Source organism: Balaenoptera borealis (genome assembly GCF_965194805.1).
Source record: "Balaenoptera borealis genome assembly, chromosome: 4".
NCBI lineage: Eukaryota > Metazoa > Chordata > Mammalia > Artiodactyla > Balaenopteridae > Balaenoptera > Balaenoptera borealis.
In genome coordinates, this window is record NC_138861.1 from 3,393,897 (window position 1) to 3,411,679 (window position 17,783).

General features: G+C 48.8%; 1 protein-coding gene across 2 annotated transcripts in view; it reads left to right on the plus strand.

Moving 5' to 3' along the window:
• The first annotated feature begins 142 nt into the window (after nucleotides 1-142).
• FNIP2 (folliculin interacting protein 2) overlaps nucleotides 143-17,783 on the plus strand; it is a 115,810-nt gene continuing 98,169 nt past the window's right edge. For both annotated transcript variants that reach the window (XM_082391313.1, XM_082391314.1), the window contains exon 1: nucleotides 143-498. In XM_082391313.1, coding sequence (XP_082247439.1) covers nucleotides 383-498 — 116 coding nt within the window. In that variant the 5' untranslated portion in view covers nucleotides 143-382. The remainder of the gene's footprint in view (nucleotides 499-17,783) is intronic.

The following is a 17,783-nucleotide window of genomic DNA, read 5'->3' on the forward strand; positions in this document are numbered from 1 at the left end:
GCCCTGCCCCCATCCACGAGGCCCCACCCCCGCCCCCCTTTAAGCGCCCAGCCCCCGTCTCCCCAGGCCCCCTTTAAGCGCCTCGCCCCGCCCCCTGCCCCCCGCCTCCTGCCCCCCGCGGCCCCCGCCCCCCGGATGCGGGGCCGGGCGGGGTCCCGGGGCCAATGGCGGCCGCGCTCCTCCCGCGCCGGCGGCGGCTCCTCCCGCAGAGAGAACTGTCAGCGCGCGGCGGCGGCGGCGGGCCAGCCCCGTCATATGACCGGCCGGCGGCCCCGGCGCCGAGCACAGCTGCCCGCGCCGCGATGGCCCCGCCGCCGCCCCCGGCCGCGCGCTGAGCCGGGCCGAGGCCGCGGAGCCGCAGCCGCAGCCGAGCCGCAGCGCCATGGCCCCGACCCTGCTGCAGAGGCTCTTCAACAGGAAGGGCGGCGGCGGCTCCGCGGCGGCGGCGGCGGCGGCGGCGGCCCCGGACCGGGCGCCCCGGGAGGGGCCGGCCTTCAGGTGAGGGGCCGCGGGACGGAGGGGCTCGGAGCGGGAAGGGACGAGGGGAGGGGTCCCCCCGGCACGCCGCCGCCGCCGCCCCGGCATCGTGGGCCCCACTCAGGCGCCGCGCGGCGCCCCCCCCGACCCCGCTTGGAGGTGCCGGGGCTCCCGGGGTGCCCGCCGCGGGCCCGGGGGTCGCGGGTCGCGGGGGGCCTGGGGCGCCGCTGCAGCCTATTGTGTGGGAGACGCCGCGGCGCGAGCGCGGCACCGCCTCCTCCCTCGCCGTGGGACCGGCTCTCGGACGCGTGCCTGGCAGCGAGTCGCTTGCCCGCCGCGGGGCGCCGGCTGCGCGGGGCGTGTGCGGGGCCCGAGGTGCCCGCGCAGCGAAGCTGGTGCGTGTGCGCACGGACTGACCCCCGGTACGCGCCTCCGGAGACGCGCCGCGCGCGCGGGCGGCGCGCTGGCATCCTGGGTGCCTTCGGTTGCTTTCTCCCGCTTGCTCGCCCGGTAGCCTTGGGCGCCGGGTGTGATCCGATCCCCCTTTCACGGCCGAGGAAACGTGAAGTCGCAGAGAGCGCGACCCGCAGGTGGGGGCGGCAGACCCTGCATTTGACCTGCGCGCTTTGAGCGCACAGTCCGGCCTGAACGCTCTAGGCCCGTCCGCCCTCCCGGGCTAACTTTTACACGGGGCCTTGGAACGGCCTGTATTGCCTTTTCGGCACGCTTGTGTTGAGAAGTTCATTTACTTCCCTGTAACCGTTTTTTCCCAGCAGGTGTTTTACTGAGCATCTACTTCCAACTCGGACACTCTGCTGGGTGCTTTTTGGCTAAAATGTCTTGCAGAAGGAGTTTATAATTGAAGTCTAGACCCAGGGTACTTAACCTTTCAAAAGTTTCAAGCGAAACTTTGCATGTTGGGCCAAGTTTTGTGTTCTAGATTTTGCTCCGCTTAAATCCCATTCGCTGAAAGCGCCCAAAGCCCCTCACGGCAGTTATGTGAACGTTACCAGTCTTTTGTGACCGTGGGGTGTGTGTGGGTGTGTGTTGTTATTTGGAAGGTAGGCTGTGAAGACTTGACACACCTTCGTTAAATTCCCGTGTGTTCTGTAGGTGAACTGAATCCTTACAATTCAAGCAGGGAATTCTACTCCTTTCACTGCTTTGGGTACTAGTGATGCTGTGTTGCTTCTCAGAACTCGGTAGAATTACTTCTGGCGCAGGGTGTGTAATTTCTCCTCTTCCCTGCCGGTAACCCAGACTCGGTGGAGGGAACAAAGCCTGGAGAGGACAGGGCATGTGTTCCAGGTGTCTTTGCTTGGGCAGCCCTTGTCAAGGACACAGAGCCCTCTGAATGCACGGTCGTGGTTTCCTGTGCTCTGTTGCTCACTTGCCCACCACCGTTTCCTCCATCTACAACTGTAAGGGAGTGTCTTTTGAACAAAAAAACTGTGGCTATATTTAGGGCCTGGCCATATTAGGGAAACTGATTCTAACTTTGTGGGAACATTCTCAGGGTAGTGTTCTGACTTCCTGTTGGTGTCTAGTGAAGAACACAAAATTGGGCCAGGGAGTGGTTTTGGAGGTTTGTTTTTGTTGACCTCATTAGGATTCTCTGCAAGTTTGGGAGGTAAATGCCCAGGAGAAAATTGGAGATCTCAGGGCCCTTCAGCAGTGTGTCCCTGCCCAGGGTTCCCCTTGGAAAAAGAAATGCAGTAAAGACTCAGGAAGATGAGGGCCAAATCAACCATGACACACCACGTCGACCAAGGGCACCCGGGCGAGTCTTTCTTCCTGCTCTCCTCACCTGGCTGAACTCTCAGATGCTGCGGCAGCCTTCCTGGGAGAGCCTCCTGGAAAATTTCCCTCTCTCGCCCTACAGAATGATGACCTCGCGCTTCATTTCTATCCAGATTTAACCAAATAGGAGCTGGCACGTGCTTTGGGGGGAAGGGGGTACCTCAGACAGGCAATGAGCTGCCCTTGGGGGCCCACTTTGTAGTTGAATAGATTTTCAGAAGTTAAGGTGCAACCCTTAGGTTGAACCTCTAGCACGCCTAACGCGAATTTGTATTCTTTTAAATTGTGTCTGTGAAATTTGTCTTCTTTTTCCCCCCTTTGGCCACGCCGCACGGCACGTGGGATCTTAGTTCCCTGACCAGGGATGGAACCTGTGGAAGTGTGGAGTCTTAACCACTGGACCGCCTGGGGAAGTCCCTGATTTTGTATTCTTTAGTGCCTTTAAATACAGGCAGTAACTTGTAGGTCTCGAGAATGAAAGGAAGATTCGGGCTGGCTTTTGGGGCGGTTTTGTAGCATAGATCGCCATACATTTTGGGGAAAAGCCTAAGTAAAAATAAGATCCGGTTTGTGTATACATCTTTTTGTTTAGAGCTCTTCTCTCTCTTTCCTCTCAGTTATGGACTTCCACTAGTCATTTTAAGCCCTTCCCCACTTCTCTGCAGTCTCGCCCTGGACGGTGCTCTGCTCACCCTGTGCCCGGCCCTGTCACCTCCCCAACTTCCCCACCGTCCTCTCGCCCCTCCAGTTCGCACTCGCTGGACTTGATTAGAGAGGAACTTTGAGGTCTGGTGGAAGTAGCTTACCTCACAGGTCATTTTCAGATCTTCGTGCTTCCCAGCATTCCACCTGCAAAGAGTCATCACAGTTGGGATTCCTTCTTAAGTGTATTTTTTCAGGATCTCGACAAGAAGCCCTTTTCGTAGCTTTGAGGAAAGAGCTTGCTAGGAAAACAGAAAAAGAATCAGAAGAGATTGAATTTACAAGTTTGGGAGAAGGAGTTGGGACACTCTGCGATTATGGTGTTTGTGAAGTGTAAGCTCTAAAGTTATAAAGTTAAATCGTGGTCTTGAAATTTGAGAGAATTCTCTATTTGCTGGTCTTTACAGTGCTTTCACTTTTAACTAATTGATGTATACCCACACATACACACACACATATATGTGTGTGTGATGTAACTCTTTTTTCCAGAAGGATAAACGAGAACAAAATGAGGTTATTTGTCTGGTGGCTCAAACAAGTAGAATTGGGTTCTTGGTTCCCTTGCATCTCAGGGCAGCATGTTCACTTAGGAACTTTTAAAAGCCAAGGTGTGCCCACTGACTTCTTGAACTCCATGTCTGGGTCAAGTTTGAAGTTTTATCTTAAGGTGTTTTTTTTAATGTCTCTGGTAAATTAGTGGACCAGTTTCCACCTCAAACGTGTATGCAAGAAGGAGGCAGAAGAGGTCACCAGTTAGGCAGTGTCTTATTTGGGACCAGTTAGACGAAGTGAGTAAGCATGCGTGTCGCTTGGGATGTGAGGAGTAGAGGAGAGCATCTCAGCCACTTGGTAGGTGTGGGAAGGAGAGACCTCACCCCTGCGCCTCTCCAGTCCTGAATATCTGAGGCCACATGGCCTAGTTAGTGCTAATCCACATGGTTCTGTTAGAACGACGTTAAGTCATCCGTTCCAGGGTTAGTGTTATATACGTATGATTTAATCCACTTACATTGTTATCCAGTAGCGTCTGATGCTCATCTCCGGGGCTTGTGGCTTTGCACTCCACCCGTACAGACCGAGGTAGGACAGTCTGAGGACAGCAGGTCCTACGCCGAGATGCAGGAACAGCAAAGAACACACTGGAAACTATAACAGGAAGGTAATTCAGACGCGGTGAGTTCACCCCTGCGTTAAGTACCACATGCACGTTAAGATGCACCGTTGTCACCCTTGCTGTGACCGAGGGTTTACTCTCCCTCCAGGAGGAGGGCGCCCTCTCCCCCCAGCCTCCACTGCCAGCTCCCACGACGCTAGCATTTCTACTGAGGTCGTCCTGGGGTCGGGGGGGTATTCTGGAAGAAACACAGATTAGCCCCACTACGCTCGCGTTTTTACTGACTGTAACGTAAGACACGTGACACAGAAATCACAGGTTTGATTTCTTTTTTTGGCATTGCTGTGGGGATATGTGGTGAGAGCCTGTTTGTTTAGTTGCAATACACGTGATAACACAAAAGGTGGTCTGAATTGAATCTGGATTCGTGCCCGAGTTTTCCTTCCCTAGACGGTGAGAACGTGAGGAAAGGGATCATGGCTTACTATCTTAATTAATTTAATTTTTATCTTATACGGGACTACAGTTGATTTACAATGTTGTGTTAGTTTCAGGTGTACAGCACAGTGACTCAGTTATCCCTCTGTATATACACCTTCTTTTTCATGTTCTTTTCCATTATACGTTATTACAAGACACGGAATGTAGTTCCCTGTGCTGTGCAGAGGGCCCCTGTCGCTTTCTTTTTACTACTTCCTAAGTCTTCCTGCAGGCTTCCTTGCGCGCTGCTCTGGATCCGTGAGCACACCCACCCGCTCACATCTCCTGGTCGTGACCCGTGCCCTGGGGCCCGGGGGGTATTAGGGGTTTGGGGCCGGTCCAGCTCACGTCGTGGCTTCTGTTCATCGCGGAGGCCGTCGATTTCGTCCTGTCACGTGCACCGTGTTGACATGGGACCCACATGTCTCTCCATTTCTCTGGGCCTCAGTTTTGGCGTTTGTAACACACCCGTCCTGTGTAATAAGGTTGTGGTGAGGAGGTAATATATTTGAAAATCTTGTGAAAAGAATAAAATGCGGTACAGAACGATTTTAATAAGTGTTACGGAGAGCCTCTTAAGTCATGGAATTCAGTATCATTCATATTGAGGCTTTATGGAAATTGAACTGTTTTCTCTTTCTATAGATGGGAGACTTGAGACAGAACAGAAGCCACGTGATTTTATTTATTTATTTATTTTTTCACCTGGATGGTGTCGGTGATGAAACAGACTTGAGTTTTCAGGGGAGTGTTAAGACCGGTCACTGAGACCCGGGTGGAGGGGCCTGGGTGGTCAGGGATAGTTTTAGGAGTACGGTGTATTTTTCAGAATTATTTGCAAGTTTTTCTTACCAAGAATAAAATCTTATTTAAGCAGCAGGGGAAACGTGTCAAGTGAAGTGACACAGCTGCACAATGGCTGGTACTCTGCAGCCACCAAATCTTTATTTTATGTCTGTTCATAGATATATATTTATATATATCACACGTACATGTGTATTTATGTATATACACACATGCACATGCACATGCACACGCGTGTACATGTGTGCCTGTGTATGTGCACGTGGAAAGGTGTTCTCTAGAAAAAGTAAAAACAAGACGTAAGCTTGTGAATGATGTTGAGGATGGGCGTGTGGGGTTGATTGTGTGCGTGTGTAAGAAGGTGAGCGGCCCTGCACACCAGCATTGTAACAGGGGTGGTCAACCGGCGGGTGAAACTTTCATTCGACCCTTCTGTGTTTTATATTTTGTTGGTATTTTGGATTTTGCTCTAACAAATTCGTGCTGCCTCTGTGATTTAAGTTATTTTAAATGTTAAGTAGTCTTTGGAGTATTTTGCATCGTGAGGGAGGGACTGAGTGTAAGGTTGGCGGAGAGACCTGATTTGAGTAACAACTCTCTAGAGCCTTCCTCCCCTTTGTGAAAATAAGTGGTAGTCCCTGTAACAGAGAGCGCTATGCCGTGAACTTTAAAGTACTTAACACCGAAGTCCGTGACGACCCTCAGGAGGCCAGTGTAGCCGGGGAGGCTGGTGAGCGTGGGCCGTATCTGTGTGCACTGTTCTCATCTGTGTGCACTGTTCTCATCGGCGGGGCAGGGTCCCGGCCCTCCTCCAGCCTCAGGCGGCCTGGTCTCCAGCAGGGCTCAGGAGCTGCCCCCCCAGCCCTCCAGTCGGTGGTCGGGAGAGACCTAGGTAAGATTTGAAATATAGGGAAAAAGGTGACACGACCTTTGAGATTTGGGGTACCTTGGGTACGCTGAGGGGCTTGGACTGGATACTTTGAAAGCTGAGACAGGCGTTTTAATTTTCAGTTCTGAAATCCGAGTCGGTCATGTTCCACGTTGTCATTTGACTGAGTAGGTGGTCTTGGGAGATGGGCCGGCCCGTGGTCTTTCGATGCGCAGAGTGTAGATGTAGAGAGGTCGCTGGTTTCTGTCGCTGTGGCTTTGGGTTGTGTTTCTCGTGGTCTGCCTGTGAGGCCAGCCTAAGGAAGGCCCTGCAGTTGTGTTTCCTCGGCCAAGGGGGTTGTAAAAGGTCGCCCTCGCGCTCGTGAATTGCTCTGGCTGCCAGTGTGAGCTCCTGGCGGGCGAGTCTGATTCGGGACCTGGAACCGCGCCGATTTCCCCAGCCACTGCTTGTCTTGGTGTGGACGCAAAGGAGCAAAGGTTTCATTGCGCTTGTCCGAGTCCCTCGCGGGCGTGAACGGTTAGGCCCTCAGGGTGAGATCGTGTCCTTGGCTGTAAAAGTCAGTCTTTCCCCTTGCGGGTAAGAGTGCTGAAATATTTAGTGAGTTCCTACTTACCAAGCATTCTTTTTATCTCTGGTCTGTGAGAAATGATTACTCTGGAGAAGAGGAAAAACAGGATGGGCTTTTCCAGCTTACTGGGCATGGAATGGTGATTTCCCTCAACCCCACCCCGTCTGTAAACGGAACGTCCATGACTCATGGCTCAAACCACACAGGCACTCTTGTGAGGCGTGCTCGGTGGGAGGCCGCGGGTGGGGGATGGAAGCGGGTGGGCTGCCGACCCTCTGTGTTCAGCCAGAAGCTGTCCAGCTGCCTCTGCGATGGACTTCTGGAAAGGACAGTGCGCCTTGTCACACGCCAGGTACACACTTTTTTCTTACTGCACACTTTCTGTTTGTGCCAAAATAGTATAATCTATTAAGCGCAATAAACGCAGCCATGAAATGCAGCCATTGATACTCTAATGTTGTGGGTACGTGTTGTATGGCAGGTGCTTTCTGTTACATAAGATTTCAGTATTAGCATGAGGCTGGGTCCCCGGCTATCACGTTCCTCTCTCTTTAGCCATGTGCTTCTCATTCATATGTACATTTGGAATATTTTTCTTTTTATTTGTCCCTGAATCTTGTTTAATTTGTACATCGGGCTCTAGAACTTGTGCCCAGTGTAGTGTTTTAAAGAGATAAGTGTCTGCTTTACGAAGATGATTTTATCACCACGTCTGAGACCTTTTAATCATAAATAAGAGCATTTCTGTGTTTGAAGTAATACATCTTTAAATCAGTGACCACGGGTGTCTGATTATTCACAGATGTCTACTTGAAAATGACCACCAGTTCATGCAGGGCGGTCACTGGGGCAGTAGAAATTCGTCCCTCAAAGCCGATGGGGGCGGATGGGAAACCTGCATATCTGATGGGGACCTCACTCTAGTTTCCAGTGAGGATAATGTTGGACGTTAATAATGTAATCATGCAGCATGTGTGGACAACCTAAATATACTGTGTGTTTATGATAGAAGGATTTTTCTAGGAAAATTGATAAGTCTGTTTATTTGAAAATACCCTAGGTGACATTGTGTAATGGATATCAGTAGAAATGAAACATGTGCCTGAATTTACCTGACAATTTAACACAACCTAAGAAAGGTACTAACTTTAGAAGTATCTGGTTTTCCTTGATTTAAGTATGCTCGAGACCCTGTCATGTGAAAGGCCACATTGCCAAGATTGACTTGTCAAACAGTCATTGTTCAATTTTATTTATTTGTGGCTTACTCTGACAAAAAGGAGTGTGTGTTTTTAAACATTTTATCCATGAAACTTTTCACAGAACACATTATCATTTATTCTGATGATTTAACAAACAGAAAACTAGCCTTTGCTTACAAGTACACATATACCAGTTAAATGGAATTGAGTGGAATTTTGCATTTCATTGGTAAATTCTGCTCACTAAACTTTTCGTTCAGTTGTCATGGCAACTCTGTTCCTTCACAAGTTGGAGACAGGTTAGACGTTAACCTGCTTGTTCCTCCAGAGATGAAACAGGTGTTGATTTAGGATGTGTTAGGAAGAAGCAGCAGTCTAATACGTTCTGCCTTTAACACCTTATAAATACTTCAGATTGCCAACTGTGGTTCCCTGGTGTACCCAGAAAATTGGACATTTTCTTTTTTCTAACTTACAGTTGAAACCTTTGGGGTGATGGGGAACAAATGTAGTGTATTTGATTTCATTTAGCTCTTAATTAACTATTCTCATTTACTCAATTCTCTTATAAAACATGATTGAGAAATAGTAACAAGAATATCATTTAAATTTGCCGCTTTAAGCATACATTTGAGTAACTGAATGAAACAAGAACATGTCTGTGTTATGGTTAGATATGGGAATTCTTCTAATCCTAGCCCTCTTCTCGTGGCTTAGTGCTTAGTGCAGGGCTTGGCAGGAGGTTGCACTTAATAAATACTTGTTCGATGAATGAATGAATGAATGAATGAATGCATACGTTTAAGAGTTTTGCAAACAGATGATCCTTAAAGATTCTCTGGTATTCCAGAATCTGACCTCTTGTTATATTATTCTTTTTCTTGATGTTTCTGGCATGCATATTGTCATTTTTCAAAGGAATCTTGTTATAGACAACACAGTTTCCTTCTTTCCATTAATATGAATGAATTGTTTTTTTGGTATCAGAATCATAAGGTAAATACTCTAAACGGACCTGCCCTCTCCTCAAAATAAAAAAAAAAAACCTAAAAGACACTTAAGTAATATATCTGAGACTCAGTTATAAACTCCCACAGCTGTTGAAAGCAACCTATAGAAAAAGTATTTTACTTAAGTAATCTCTGCAAACCTCTGAAATTACCAGCTGTGTGTTGATGAGTGTAAAACTGCGTTCTATACCTTTTAGATGCCTTGAATTTTTGTGTGGCTTGTTGAACTGAAATACATGATGGAATGAAATTAGCTAAGCGGTTGTTTCAAATAGAAGATGCAGCTCACTTAGTTCTGAAAACGATGTTGGTACTGTGAATCCCGCAGAGACGGTGTTTGCACGCTACCTGAAGTAAGCGCTTTAGAAAAAGGATGGAATTGTCGCTGCTTTGCAGCTGAGAAACTCACTTAAAGATGGGTTTGTAAATCTGACATGTTCTTTAGGAAGAGATGGCCCAGACCACGCACGTGTCATTGGTGATGGCCTCGGGGGCGAGGAGGGGAGCCACGGGCAAACATCTCCCCGGCGTATCGGCCGGTGACTGTGTGCTTTAGGTTGGCGCATTGAGTGAGGGAGTTGCCAGGGCCACAGCAGTGAGCAAAAGGCCAAGAAGGGCACTTGGTCCCTTCCACGTGTGCAGGGCTCCGTGGAGACCCTGAGAGCACGGGCACTGGCCAGTGCCACGTGGTCTTGAGAAACGGCTCACAAATTAAGTTATGATTTTGTTCAAGATTATTAACTTTTCAGTGCACCTGATTAAAAATCAAACAGTATAAAATGATATACATTGAAATATAAGCCCCTCATTTCACACCCCTAATCTCTCTTCCCAAGGGCCGCCCTTATTATACCAGTTTCTTTTAGTGTATCTTTCCAGCAATATTCGATGCACATACAAGAAAAAACATTCTCTTTCATTCACAGCAATGGTAGTTGCTGTACACACCGTCCAGCGTGTTGCTGATAGTTGCCCGGCTTCCACTGAGTGAATGTGTGTGGAAGACGAGCTCAGTGGCTGTCAGGTCTGGCTGGACATTGCAGGGACCCAGCAAGGTTTAAATGCCCAGACCATTCTCTGAGATCCTCATCTCATTGATCCGGGCTGCCTACAGGTCTGTCGTTACGGACACCTCCCTGCCACCCCCCAGGTAATTTTAATGGGCAGACAACTACATGAAGTTTAACCGGTCCCCTGTTGACGGATGTTTAGATTGTTTTCAGGCTTTTTTGTTAGAGATGGTGAACTTCCTGGTCAGAAGATGCTTATTCAGAAGCTCAAGTATATTTCTAGGGTCAGGACCCAGGGTGGCATTGCTGCCTAATCGCTCTTCAGAGACGCTGTACCTCCTTACACTCCTGGCAGCGTTGCGTGAGTGGCTGTTTAGTGGAGGTGACTTAAAGTGCCCGGAGGAAGCCGTGCTGGGGGGTGGTGGCGAAACCCGGACCCTGCCCCTCGCTTGGTAGCTGCTGACCCCTTGTCTAGCTTGTTCTAGATTTAAAAGGAAAAAGTTCTCTGCATGAAGATGTTAAGAAAAAAGCAAACAAACTTTCATGCATGGAGATGTTCTTTAGACATTATTGTTATAATGATAAATATCTAAAAGGAATTATAATAGTTGTCTAACAGCAGGAAAGTAGCTAAACTGCGATGTTCGCTTCATAGGATACTGTATGATGGCTAAATGATTATGAAGACTGTATTAATATAGTCTCATTGTGTTTTAATATAATTTATAAAATATATTCATGTATGTTTAAAATGTCAACAAGTACATTAAATACTGTATATTAAAATATATGTTAATTATAACATATTATATAATATACATATATAATGTAATACATATATACTGTTATAATTAATATATTCACATTTAATATAACATAATCAAATGTTTGATATGATAAATAAAAAACCCTAAATCAATTGGTACCTACAAGATGAATATGTTAGTAAAGTATGTAAATGTATGACCAAGGACTAGAAAGGAAAACAGAAAAATACAAGAGTTGATTCGATGGGGTAATGAACTTGTGGATAAATATCCTTTAAAAAAATTTGTTTACTGTTATAAAATAGCGTGGGCAAAATATAAAAAATGAGAAAAAATTCTTTTGTAATGCAAGTAGCCACTTGTGACTTTAAAGATGTATTTTCATGTTGTAAACCTCATTAACTGGTGGACGTATTCTGGGCTGTGTAGGTAAGCAGCGTCTCTGCAGTCTTTTAAGACGCCTGTAAGTAGCTGCTTCTCCGGAGTGTTTACGGAGCCCCCCGCAGTGTTTGTGGAGGAGGGACCCGCACCGCGTGGCATTTGCTTACATCATCTCGAAGTTACCCTTTGAGGGTGGGCGTTTCATTAGCTAATTTATAGATATAAATTTGTAATAATTTACAGATGAAAACTGAGGCTTGCTGGAGACCACTGTGTGGGTAACTAGTGGTGCTGGGAATTCTAACCCACGTCGGTCCGTGGTCTGTATTCCCTCTCTGCAGGTGAACATCTGAAGTTCCTAAGAGGCTGATGGTCTGTGGGGTTTATAAGGAAGTATGAGGTCTAACTATTATTTCTCAGGGGCTTCCATTTTAACTGTGCAAACGATAGGTATTAAGTTTAAAAAACTAACCGACACTACAAAGCAGTAAGGAGTTCAGGACCAAGTCTCTACGGTCCTGTTGAGATGTCAGGCAGGAGTGAGGGCTCTTTAGTCCGGCTGCTTCAGGACAGGCTTTACCCAGGAGCTGGGATCTGATGGGTAGGACTCGGGTGGAGAGGATGAAGACGACGCTTACCTTGGAGGTGTTCCTGGGTCAGGGAATGGGCCGGATTCTTTGAAATAAGAGCGCTCCTGGGAGGCAGGGCCCACTGGGGCCGGACTGTGCAGGGCCTCGCAGGCATTATTCCTGCTCAGGTTTAAACTGAGGTGGCCCCGAAGAGTAGGTGAGCGTCCTCGGTCTACACTTTGAGGGTTAATAGAAAGAGTAGAGACTCCGGTAGGGTCTGTATTCTTGAGTCAAAGCCGGCTCTCCCACTTACCACGTAGGGCGCGTCGTCTCTGAGGGTTCTGTTCCGTAAGGTGGGTGTAAAACGGCTTTCCTTGCACGGTCCTGAGGGCTGGAGATCACACACGTCAGCTACGCCTGGCGCACAGCGCTCGGTGCCCGCTGGGCCTGCGGTCCGCGGCGGCGCTCGTCACTCTCAGAGGCCAGCGTGGCGTGTCTCTGCCCGCAGGTGGCTTGTCCTCCTCAGGAGGTGGCGTTGCCTCTCGGCGGGCACTGGGGGCCCCCGCAGGTGGCTTGTCCTCCTCAGGAGGTGGCGTTGCCTCTCGGCGGGCACGGGGGGCCCCCGCAGGTGTGAGCGCGGGCGGCTGTAGCAGCAGCGCAGCACAGATGCCTTCCCTTAACTTGGGGGCTGGGACCCAAGTTAGTGCAGTTTTACCGTGTGTGATATTCCTTAGTCTCCCCTCATCCGCAATCCCAGGACTCTCTTATCTCCAAAGGGAAGAGACCAAAACGGACACAAGCCAGCAGTGTCGCCTGTGGTTCCCCTCCCAGCCCGCGGCGGAATCCACACTTGGTAAGCCAGCACACGCAGGGAGCGCGCTCTCTCTCTTTGTAAATAAAGACTTTCTTGAGGGCAGTTTCAGGCGTCCAGCAGGACTGAGAGGACGGCCCCGAGGTTTCCCCCGCACCCCCTGCCCCGCACATGCGTCACCTCTCCGGTTATCGGCGTCACTCACCAGCGCGGTCCGTTTCTTAACCAATGACCAACTGCGTCCACGCACCATAATCACACAAAGCCCCTAGCTTACCTTGGGGTTCCCTCTTGGTTCACTCTTGTTCTGTGAGTTTGGACGAATGTGTAATGACACGTGTCCATCATGATAACATCATATGGAGAATTGTCATGGTCCTGAAAACCCTCTGTGCTCTGCCTCCTCATCTCTCCCCAACACCCAGATATCTCTCTCTCTAGCTCAGGAGCTCCTTTTTTCCCCCAAAGCAGTTTCCCGGTACTTCTGCTTCCCGTATTGATGAACGGTTTCCTAAAATGCAGGCCTGCGCCAAGGAGAGGAGATTGTGCTTGAACACGAGTTAGATTTTTACAAGCAGGAAGGGGGAGCAAGGGGAAAAGAGAGAGAGGCGTTTGTCTCAGAAGCTAGATGAAGGGAAACCTTGCAGTTGCCCCGTAATCTCATCGAACTGAAGCGCTAAGCCCTGGTCCTCACTGTAGCGGGCCTGGGGGGTTGCAGTTCGGAAAGCCCGCGCCCTCCGCCTCCTCCCGCTGACGCTGTCAAAGGCCGCCTGGCTCCTGCAGATGCAGCCGCGGCCGCATTTCACAGTGCGTTCAGCATCGCGTCTTCCTTCCTCCAAGCCGCCTCCCTTCAGGCCAGGCGGCGCTGGACATTGCTCTCGCGGCGGCCGATGCCTGCCTGCTGCTCAGATCCCTGCATCGAGGCTGGAGTTTTACAGCCTGGACCATAAACGTCGGTATTGTGTTTCACACGGTGGTGGCCACGTGAGTTGCCCTGAGCTTGCCTTGACTGCTAGCACGTTCAGTAGCTGTTTAACAGGAAGGTTCTTTTCAGAATTACGTCAAAACGAGCACTTGATTGCTGCGGGCCAATCAGCAGACCGTAATAGGTGACGTCCTGGGGGTGACAGTCTTGCTGTCCATCGTATGTTAGGCCCGAGCTCCTTCCCTGTGTTTTAGAAACCTTTGTGCGCAGGGCCCTGGGCTTCCAGGACCCCAGAGACATCGTTGGGGGGTGGAGGCATGGTTATCCTCGAGGATAAAGTAACAGGATCCCTGCTGTCCTTCAGAACAAATCCCAAAGTATTGTTAAACTGTCAGCTGTCACCTCTCTGCTCAGAAGACTCACCTTTCCTTCCCATCCTGGAAGTATTCGGGCTGCAGGACTTTGACCACCTCTGCCCTGGGCAGTGGGGCAGGCAGGCTTCACAGTTCTTTTTTTTTGCCAGCTCACATTCTCAGGGAGGGTCCTTCCTCACCATCAGGTTAATTCCCTGTGGCCTTCTGGGGGGCAGAGGAAGAGGTCTTTGACCTACACTGGTTAGGCTCTGAGATCCTCACGGCTGGAACTCTCCATCCGTTCCGAGCCCGGTGCAGTCCAGCGTCCCAGGATGTAAGGCTGAGACCGGGCGTCAGAGCTCAGCAAGTGATTCTGGGTTGTCTGTCCTCCCCTGCGTTCTCTGTAGGTAGCTTCCCCGGGGGACCTAACTGGCACGCGTGGGGGACCGTGCGTCAGGCGTGTGTCGGGGGAAAAAGGGACAGGACGTGGGAGGGACAGGGGATCGTAAACAAAAGGAGTAAAGAATTCTCAAAAAGGAGCGACATGATATATAAAGTAACTTCCAGGGCTTGAGCCAGAGTAACCTGGGCGAACGGTAGCATAGTTAATGCAAGTAGGGCAGTTACAAGGAGAAATGACTTGAAAAAAGGAACGCGCGTGTTTGTTTCTGCGCGTGAATTTGAGGTGCAGCTGGACACCCCAGTAATGACGTTCAGGAGACAGTTTAGGCCAGTATTTGCCAGAGGGCCTAGGAAATCCACATCTCTCTCTTAAGACTGTTCTTCTTTCCTTTTTTTTTTTTTGTAATTAAAAAAAATTGAGGGACTTCCCTGGCGGTCCAGTGGGTAAGGCTCTGCACTTCCAATGCGTGGGGCGCGGGTTCGATCCCTGGTCAGGGAACTAAGATCCCGCAAGCCCCGCGGCCAAAAAATAAAAAAATAAAGAATAAAAAAGATAAAATTGTGGGAAAAAATTGAAGTATAATTGGTATGTAACATTATATTAGTTTCAGGTGTACAACACGATTCTCTATTTATATATGTTGTGAAACAGTCACAGTAAGTCTAGTTACCATCCGTCACCTCACGTAGTTATAAAAAATTTCTTGTCACGAGAACTTTTAAGACCTGTTTTCTTAGCAACTTGCAAATATGCAATACAATGTTAACTGTAGTCACCATGCTGTACATTACAAGACTTTTCTTTTTCTGTTCCCTCCCTCAGAGTTACTTTTGTCCAAATTCTGTTTGCTCTTCCCGACCCAGTTCGGATGCCCCCCAACTGTCTTGAGCCCTGAGAGGGCTCACCCTCCCAGCTCCTGCACTTCCTGTTTCTTTGTTTTGTCTTTATGGCACCGACAGCATTCTACCAGCTGGTGTTCTAATTATCCAAACACAACCAGATTCTACGGTAGGTGCAGGGAACAGAACAAATCGATATACGTCCCTGTAGTGCATTGCATAGCACTGAGGACACTGATTGGAGCTCAGTCGTGTTTAAATATATTTATTTGAGCCTGTTTTTTTTTTTTTTTTTCTCAGCTAGTATCACTACTTAGAGGAATATAAATTGATTAGCCATTATATAAAGTTCCTTTTTGTGCATAAACTTACCTCTTTAAAGCTTTAAGGACGTCTCCCCACGCTTACATTGCAGAATTTAACCAGTAAGTGTGTTTATCCCGTCGTGCCTCTGACTGTGTTCACCCCCTTTTTCTTCTTTCTTTTCAGTTACAGGGTTACGTAATTTTTCTTCAACCTTAGAGACTCTTCTCTATAGACCGTTTTATCTTTTTCTATACTAGTTCCAGTTTAGATTTCTGAGGTTCACTGCCAAGAAACGTATGATGTATTCTCTTAAGGATATACTTTTTTGAGAGCCTGGGTTTGTCATAAGCATAGCTTGAATGCCGTCATTCTCTAAACTGACCAGATCTTTGCTCAAACTAAAACTCGTGTACCATTTACTTATCTGTTTGTTTGTCCAAAGAACCTGAAAGGGCTTACTGTGTGTTCCCCTTTAGTTGGGCATTTTCCTGCTGGAAACGTTTAGTGCCGTAGATGCACGTGGCCCTACCCCTGGCCAGCCTCTCCCTCAGACCAGCCATGAAAATGTTGAGTTCGCTCTTTGCGCATCACTGAAAAGACCACTCTGTTTATACTGCTCCTTCCAGAGAAATGTTTGTTTACGCCTACTTCTGTTTTCTGGTCCTAATCCAGATCTCTGTCCGAGATAAATATCTTACTGGCTTCACACTGTTTTATCCTCGTAAAAACAAGTGACCAGATACCTGTGGTTCGTAGAGTGAAAATGTTAATGGCAGGTGAGTCTCGGATGAATAAAGGAACGCCTGTTCTGGATTCTCATGGCCACAGTTTAAAAACACAAGCCACCGAAGTTTACTAGTGCATGAATTATATACACTTACAGCTTCAGGAACAGACGTCTGTTCCTCCCATTTGAATTTTGTGGATGTCAGTTTTGAAATGAGTGGGCCAACTAGGACTTGAGAGCATTTTATTTTTTATTTTTTATTTTTAAAAAATATTTATTTAATTAATTTATTTTCCTTATTTTTTTGGCTGCGTCGGGTCTTAGTTGCGGCACACAGGATCTTCGCTGAGGCATGGGGATCTTTCATTGCAGCGCTCGGGCTTCTCTCTAGTTGTGGTGTGCGGGTTTTCTCTTCTCTAGTTGTGGCGTGCCAGCTGCAGGGCGCATGGGCTCTAGTTGAGGTGCGTGAGCTCAGTAGTCGTGGCACGTGGGCTTAGTTGCCCTGTGGCATGTGGGATCTTAGTTCCCTAACCAGGGATCGAACTCGCGTCCCCTGCATTAGAAGGCGGATTCTTAACCACTGGACCACCAGGGAAGTCCCGAGAGCGTTTATTTCACCCATAAATTGTGGCTGTCTTCACATAGTGGTGAGAGTTGACAGTGGTTTTTACTTCCCGGAGAACACAGCTTTGTTTGGGAAGAAGCCCCGATAGTCACCCTCTGCAGCCTTTATTCCTTGAGCGTCTTGCTCCATCTCCTAACAAAGTAGTGACAAGTTCCCTGGTGTCAGAGGTATTGCAGGGTTTTTTTTTTTAAATTAATTTATTTTATTTATTCATTTTTGGCTGCATTGGGTCTTCGTTGTGGTGCGCGGGCTTCTCATCGCGGTGGCTTCTCTTGTGGAGCACGGGCTCTAGGCGCGCGGGCTTCAGTAGTTGTGGCTCATGGGCTCTAGAGCGCAGGCTCAGTAGTTGTGGCTCGCGGGCTTAGTTGCTCCGCGGCATGTGAGATCTTCCTGGACCAGGGCTCAAACCCATGTCCCCTGTATTGGCAGGCAGATTCTCAACCACTGCACCACCAGGGAAGCCCCTGGTATTGCAGTTTGATCTCTGAAGCTTTCCGTCTCCTTTTGACTTTTTGCGGTTTCCTCCTCCTGATGCTATACCCTTAATTTGCCATGTTGTCGACTCAGATGAGGTAACTTCTCAGTGGGTTGTGGGTACAGGAGACACGAGGGGGAGAGATGATTTTCTTAGGACTGCTTCTCAAGGCCCGAAGGTTTCTTTTAATCCCCAAGTCTGTCATTTGACCTTTACATCTGACACAGGAGCACCTGTGGCTCCAGAAGCCTGGAGGTGGGGAGACCGTCGGGCATTGGAGCATCTTGTACTTCGACGTTGCTGAGAAAGCCCCCGCCGAGTGCGGTTGGCCCGAGGTCCTCTTACTCGAATCATTTCTTTTCCTTGGCAAAGACAAAGACACGGCTTATTTAGCCCTGGAAATGTAGTGGTGATGGTTTCAGAGTAGAAACAAGCCGTGCTGGAGGTTTAGGGTGCTGCAGTTAGGAATCACATTGCCACGTAAACCGATTTCCCCCATGGGTTTCTTTTCTAAAAATTGGGGTGGGAGAGAGGTGCGTATTGGTT